Raw genomic sequence first — 6,279 nt, 5'->3', positions numbered from 1 at the left:
GGACCGGCAGAGCGGCAGGAGCAGGCGCAGGCCCCGGCGGCCCAGGCTGACCGCGGCGCCGCCTGACGGGGCTGAGGGGGCGGGCCGCCCGCGAGCGCCCCCTGCCGGCCCGGCGGCACCCGTGCGGCGGAGGGGGCGTGGCCGAGGGCCGTGGCCCGAGCGGAGGGGCGGGGCGTGCCGCCGGAGGGGAGGCTGGCCAAAACTGGCTTTTTTTCCCGTTGAAAATCGCCTCTGCCGTCACTGTCGCCCCCGCGGGAGGCGCAGGACGCGGTCCCCGCGCCGAGCCCGGCGCCCCCCCCCCCCCACGCAGAGGAAACTGAGGCACGGCTCCACGCGCATCCGGCCCCGCCCCCCCCCGGCCGAGGGGGCACAACTCCCACCCCGGCCATTTGACCCCCCCCCACCGCGGCTGGGCCGACCCCCTGGTGAGGGGGGCGTCCCGCACACACCCCTCGCCCCCCCCCCCCCGCGGGGTGGGGGAGCCCCGGCGCTGCCACCCCCGCCGCGGGTCACAGACAGGACAGACAAACGGATGGACAGAGCGCTTGGTTTTTAATGGCGGGATGCAGGGCAAGGCACGGGGGGGGGTCACCCGGGGAGCAGCCCCTAAGTGCCAGGGTGGGCGCAGAGCCCTGCCCGCCCCGGTGAGCCCCCCTTGGACGTGTCAGCAGCGGAACCGGTGCCTGCCTGTGTCCGTCCGTCGTGGTGTGAGGCACGGGGCTCCCCGGCAGAGGGGTCCCAGGCAGTCCCGGTGTCACCCAGTGGGGACCCGGCCTCGTCCAGGCTCCGCTGTGCCTCCTCCTCCTCTGGTGCCAGCTCGTGGCCGTCAACAACCTTGGCACTGGTCCTGCCGTCCTGGATGACGCTGACCTGGGTGGGCAGGGACCCCCCGGCCAGGCTGTCCCCGAGGGGTCCGGTGGCACTGCCACCTCCGGGAGAGCCACCGCCATCGGCACCCACAGCCGCCCCGCTGCCAAGCTCCGCCGTCTCCCCCGGGGACCCCGTGGCCCCTTCCTCCAGCCTCTTCCGTGGCCGCCCACGTCTCCGTTTCTGGGGGGCAGCGTCGCCGGCCAGCTCCAGGGGACGCTTGGTGGCCCTGGGGCGCTGCGAGTCCTGGGGGCCGGGACCCTCGCTGCCCCCCGCGCTCCGGGGGTTGGCGGGGGTCTCGGCCGTGGGGACGCCCATGCCGGGCAGCAGCACGTTGAGGACCGGCACAGCGGCTTGCTGGCTCAGGAGCCCCGCTGGCCCATTGGCCCCCGGGGCCAGCCCCAGGGGTAGGGAGGGGGAGGCTGTGCCCACCGGCAGCGGCAGGGCCACCTTGATGGTGCCCCCCAGGGGGGCGGCCGTGATTTTGGGGGCCAGGACGGGAGGGGAGGAGCGGACAGCTGCGGCGCCAGGTGCCGTCAGGCACTCCCCCGGCGGGATGCGGGGCAGGAGCAGGGGCAGGCGGGCGACCAAGGCGTTCACCTGGGGGCTGCTGGCCACCTTGGGGGGTTCCGGGGGCTTCTTCTTCTCGGGCCGGGGCGGGCCGGGGGGCTTGGGGCTGCTGTCCTTCTTGATCTGTGGACGGAGAGAGGTGCTGGCAGGGGGGATGGCGTGGCGGAGCAGGGCTGCTTCCCCAGGCGTGCCCCCCTCCAGGCTGAGCAGGAGACGGGGGGGTCCTGGCTCCCCACCCAGCTCCAGTGGGGGTCTCACCTGCCCCTGGCTCCTGTCGCTGCTCTCGGAGGCGTCCAGGCCATTCTTCTTCGCTGTCGACGGGGTCCAAATCTCGCGGTGGACCTTCTCCATGCTCTCTGCGGGTGCACGGAAGGTGACAAAGGCAGGACGTCCCCCTGGGCCCCTCAACAGCTCAGCCACGAGTGAGGGCTGGCAGCAGCAGAGCTGCACCATGGGCAGCTGGAAGGGGACACCGTGTCCCAGGGGACCCTGTCTTCCAAACCATCTGTGCCCCTTGGGGGTCCGAGTGAGCCCGACAGGGGGCTGAGCAGGGCTGGGGCTCCATCCCACCCACCTGAGACCACCATGGCCATGACCAGGTCGGCGCGGGGTGAGCGGGAGCTGATGATGTGCTGCTGGATGAGGAACTGGGCCACCTCCACGATGTTGTTGAAGGAGCGCTTGAGGATCTTCTCGGCCCAGTCGCAGGTCAGGGCGCAGGCTGCCTCCATCACCTCGCTGTTGTAGGACTGCACCAGGTCCGTCAGCTCCGACTGCTGCCAGTGGAACGAGCTGTGAGACCTCGCGGCATGGGACAGGATGCCCCCGGATGCCAATAGGGCCTGATCCTGACACCCCGGCAGCTCACGAGCCTGCACAGGCAGGCAGGTCCTCGTCCACCCTTGGGGAGGTTCATGGGACAGAGCAGAACCTGCTCCCAGAGAGGGTGTCCCTCCACCCCTGCCTTTGTTAGATCTAATGAGCGAGGAGGCTCGTTACCCTGCCAAAAGAAGGCGGGCAAAACCCAAGCCATGGAGGCAGCAGAGGACTTACGGTCTCGGTCACTTTGAGGTCTAGGCTGGGCAGAGGCGGCAGGCTGACCACCGTCTTCCTCCGGATCCCGCTGTAGCAGTACGTTTCGCAGGGTTAAGGTCTTTTGCTGTCACACGAACACGGCCGCAACAGGCGACGGATCACAGCTTGAAGGGGTACAGGGCTCAGGGTGGGCTTGTCCTGGAGGCGTGACAGCAGCCAGCCCTGGACCGAGCTGAGCTGCCCCCTTCTCGGTGTGCACCCTGCCTGCCATGAGCTACCCCCAGGCTGCCCCGAGTGTATGGCAAAGCTGGGGCAACTCCAAGCCCCTCTCAGACAACTGAGCTGAGCCTTCAGGAGCCAAAAAACCAGGAACTGGACCCTCTCAGAAGCTACAAAATACCACCTCGTATGCCAACTTATAAATGGGAGAAGCTGGAGAAGCAGCAGCAGTCGCCACCAGTTTGAGCAGCTCCCCAGGCTTCCCTGGCCAGCTGGGCATGTGGAAGGATATTTCGACTGTCCTCGGCCTCCCAGCCGTCGGGCTTTGATGTTTGGGAATATCTCCCGGATGATCTTGCCGAAATTGGCGGTGCTCAGAGGGCGACAGCAGAGGTTATCACAGTATCGCCTGCCGGGGAGAGCTGTGGGTTAAAGCCATCAAGCCCTTCTCACTGCCCTCCGGACGCACCAGTGTCTCCCCGATGATGTGGCTCCTTTCAGGAACCCAAGGTTGGGCCAGGCCATTCCCAAACAATCCCAGGCACTCGCTGCCCTCCAAACCGACCTCTCCACCGGGCTTTGCTGGACAAGCCTGGCCCCAGGGAGAGACGCTCCTCGTGCCAGGCTGGCCCCTGCGCTCACTTGTAGGCATCGTAGACGTCCTGCTTGGGCAGGCAGGTGTCCGTGTGCTCCTCCAGGTGGTTCCGGATCCAGTTGCACGCATGCATGTACTCGGCCGTGCTCAGTGAGCTCAAGTCCAGGCTACCGCTGCTCCCGTGGGAGCCCGAGACAAACATTTAATTAGCGGAGAAGCAGCACAAGCAGGACAGGAGAAGGCGGAGCTGTGGCAATCTCCCCCTGGCCTCTTGCGATCTGTATCCCCCACCATCATCCTGACAGCCCCTGCTCCCACAGACAAAGCCCCAGCTCACTCCAGCACCCACCTCTTCTCCCCCAGGCTTGGTCCTGATGGCAGCTGGAGGTAGAGGTAGAGCTTGTCGCTATCTGAAAACTTCTGGACATCTTGCTATGGTCAAAGGGTCCACAGGGAGGGGGAGAACGGACCAGAGACAAAGAAAGGTTAAGGATCCAAAATAAGGAAGAGCTGATGCAGGCGGCGCTCTCGTTACCCTCTGAACGGCAGAATATGATGGGGCACTGAAACCAGAGCAGCTTTGTCAGCGTGAACACTGCCTGCGCGCAAAGGAACCAGGCAAATGAAGTCACGGGAACTGCCCCTTGAGGCAACTGGAAAGGATTGTCCCACACAGGGCTGGGGGATTGGGTGCCACCCACTAGGCAGGGTGCTCACGGGTTTCTCAGGGCTAATCCCCGCAGCCAGATCCTGACCCAATGGGAAATGGGGCCCAGGGTTCAGTTTAGCTAGGATAGGAGAGAGGTGGAGACACATCATTCCCTCACCCTCAGCCCAACGTGCCGCAGAGGCACTCACCAGGATGGCGTCAACTTTGTTCTGCACGGATTTGCTGCGTGGGACAGAGACAAAAGGTGTTAGTGCAGAGCAGTACAACACCGCAGCAGCCAGGGCATTCCTCAACCCGCCCAGCTCTCTGCCACAGCTGCTGCCCAGGGCTCCCGAGGACAGCGCTGTCCCCAGGCCCTTCCAGACCCCACATGTGCACCCCGGCGTGAGCGACAATGCCAGACAGGGACACTGGAGCACCAAGAGCCGAAGGCTGCCTGCACCCATGGGTCAGCACAGCCCTTTCTTCCCATGCTCCGAGTTTCCCTGTGCACCCACAACCCAGCTCTAGAGCAGCGTGCTCTACCCTAACCCTAGGGAGAGCAGAGCAGGCGTAAAACCACATCCCACGAGGTCATAGCAGACCAGTCTGCGCTACTGTGAAGCCCTGAATTGATTTTGCACCCAAAACAGGCAGCAAGCTGCTGGCAGCGCAGCGCGGGGCTGCACTCTGTGTACAGCACCTAGCACGGGACAGAGCAGGGCACATCTGAGGCCATGCCACTCTGCAGCAGCAACGCTGCAAGGCACCGCAACACTTATCCCTTCAGTCGTGGGGCTGCAAATTAATCAACCTTGTTAAATTAAGCCACATTTGGTAATGCTCAGATTAACTTCAAGAGCTGCCCAAGGAAAAGTGAGTGCTGCCCTTACGAGATGGTGCTCTTCAGCTCCTGCAGCAGTGTGCTTGACTCCGTCGTGCTGCCCCGGGAGCTGCTGGGTGACAAACTTCCCTTTTTGGTGGCTCGGGCGCTCAGCTCTTCGTCAGCCATGACATTTGGTTCCTGTTGGGAGGTGAAAACCAAAAATTCAACTAAAAAAAAGAGAAGAGAAACCCTTCAGAGTTGTTAAGCCCCAAGTGGACACCCACAGGGCTGACTTCCAGCCACCTGCCCCTGGGCTGGGCTCGGGGAGGAAGGCAGGGCGGCTGTGGCGCTTGGCGCAGCCCAAAACTTGCCCGTCCTCAGCCCCTGTCCATCCTGGTCAGAAGACGTGCCCCAGCTCTGCAAGCTGAGCTCCATCAGCTGGACACGAGGCACCAATGTACACGGAAACAGCCCCAGTGGTCCCAAGAGGGATGTCTCCAGCAGCACAGACTGCAGCCGGCTCCAGGTACCCTGCTCCTGGCAGGTCACCATCAGGGCAGGTCCCCAGGGAGATGGGGACATGGGAGAGCAGGAAGGCAGAGGTCCCCAGGGCCAGGGACACCATCAGGGCAGAGGTCCCCAGGGAGATGGGGACATGGGACAGCAGGAAGGCAGAGGTCCCCAGGGCCAGGGACACCATCAGGGCAGGTCCCCAGGGAGATGGCGACATGGGGCAGCAGGAGGGCAGAGGTCCCCAGGGCCAGGGCCACCATCGGGGCAGGTCCCTGGGGGACGGGGGTGCCAGGGGCTCCGTGACAGCGCATCCCCGCCAGTGCCGGCTGCCGGGGAGGGGACGGGGGACAGGGACAGCCGCGTCCCGGGCCGGGGAGCACCGGGGCAGGCCCGGCGGGGCTGGGGTCGCACCGGGCCGGACCGACGTCCCCCCCCCCCTCCTTCCCCTAGCCCGGCGGGCCCGAAGCGCCCCGACCCGCACCCACCTGCGGGCGGCTACAGCGGCGGCACGGTCCGCCTTATGCCGGTCCGGTTCGGTCCCCGCCACGTGCCGCTGCCCCGCGCGCAACAGGAACCGAAAGTGCTGCGCCCCAGCGGGACGCGCCCTCGGGCCCCGCCAGCCACTTTTTTCTGATTGGCTACGGCGCCGCCGGTCAGCCCGGATACTGCGCTCTCCTTTAATGCGATTCGCTGCTCTGGCTTTCCTACCCGGATACAAGCGAGGTCAGTGTCCTGAGTGGCCGCGCGCGAGCTGAAGTCTGCCTAGCAACAGGCTTCTGATTGGTGAGACGGGAGGAGGAAGCACGAGTGTAAACGAGCATGTGCGTGAGTAGTGCGTGTGCGTGCAACATGTGTGCATGGGGTGTGCATGCAAGGGGTGCAGAACGCGCCCTCAGTGTACATGCAGCGTGTGTGCATGCATGTAGGGTATGGGCATGCGGTGTGCACAGTGCATATGCGCGTGTGCCATACGCACGTGTGCACAAAGCCTGTGTACGCAGCGTG

General features: G+C 65.3%; 1 protein-coding gene across 11 annotated transcripts; it reads right to left on the bottom strand.

Moving 5' to 3' along the window:
• Positions 1-535: 535 nt before the first annotated feature.
• On the bottom strand, positions 536-6,153 carry RFX5 (regulatory factor X5). Of its 11 annotated transcripts, none has more exons than XM_052797475.1 (11): positions 5,760-6,149; positions 5,055-5,298; positions 4,829-4,959; positions 4,145-4,178; positions 3,636-3,718; positions 3,334-3,459; positions 2,984-3,100; positions 2,491-2,572; positions 2,012-2,213; positions 1,696-1,793; positions 536-1,560 (listed from the first exon to the last, which is right to left on the bottom strand). In XM_052797475.1, exons 3-11 carry the CDS (start codon positions 4,945-4,947, stop codon positions 607-609), a joined length of 1,815 nt encoding a protein of 604 aa, XP_052653435.1. In that variant the 5' UTR covers positions 4,948-4,959; positions 5,055-5,298; positions 5,760-6,149; the 3' UTR covers positions 536-606. The 11 variants fall into 11 exon arrangements, with proteins under 11 accessions (XP_052653435.1, XP_052653436.1, XP_052653443.1 ...); XM_052797476.1 differs by having other exon boundaries at positions 5,055-5,292; XM_052797483.1 differs by lacking the exon at positions 5,055-5,298 and having other exon boundaries at positions 2,012-2,210; positions 5,760-6,153.
• Between the last annotated feature and the right edge of the window lie 126 nt (positions 6,154-6,279).

This window comes from Harpia harpyja, chromosome 9, assembly GCF_026419915.1.
Source record: "Harpia harpyja isolate bHarHar1 chromosome 9, bHarHar1 primary haplotype, whole genome shotgun sequence".
Taxonomy (NCBI): Eukaryota; Metazoa; Chordata; class Aves; order Accipitriformes; family Accipitridae; genus Harpia; species Harpia harpyja.
This window is presented reverse-complemented; position numbering and strand designations above follow the sequence as displayed.

Coding starts and splice junctions, on each gene's coding strand:
- RFX5 (XM_052797472.1), bottom strand. CDS start 4,402: ATGGGTGCAGGCAGCCTTCGGCTCTTGGTGCTCCAGTGTCCCTGTCTG. Junction 2,573..2,983: donor GGAGGCCGAGGACAGTCGAA/ATATCCTTCCAC, acceptor ACCCTGCGAAAC/GTACTGCTACAGCGGGATCC. Junction 2,214..2,490: donor ACCTCAAAGTGACCGAGACC/GTAAGTCCTCTG, acceptor TTCCACTGGCAG/CAGTCGGAGCTGACGGACCT.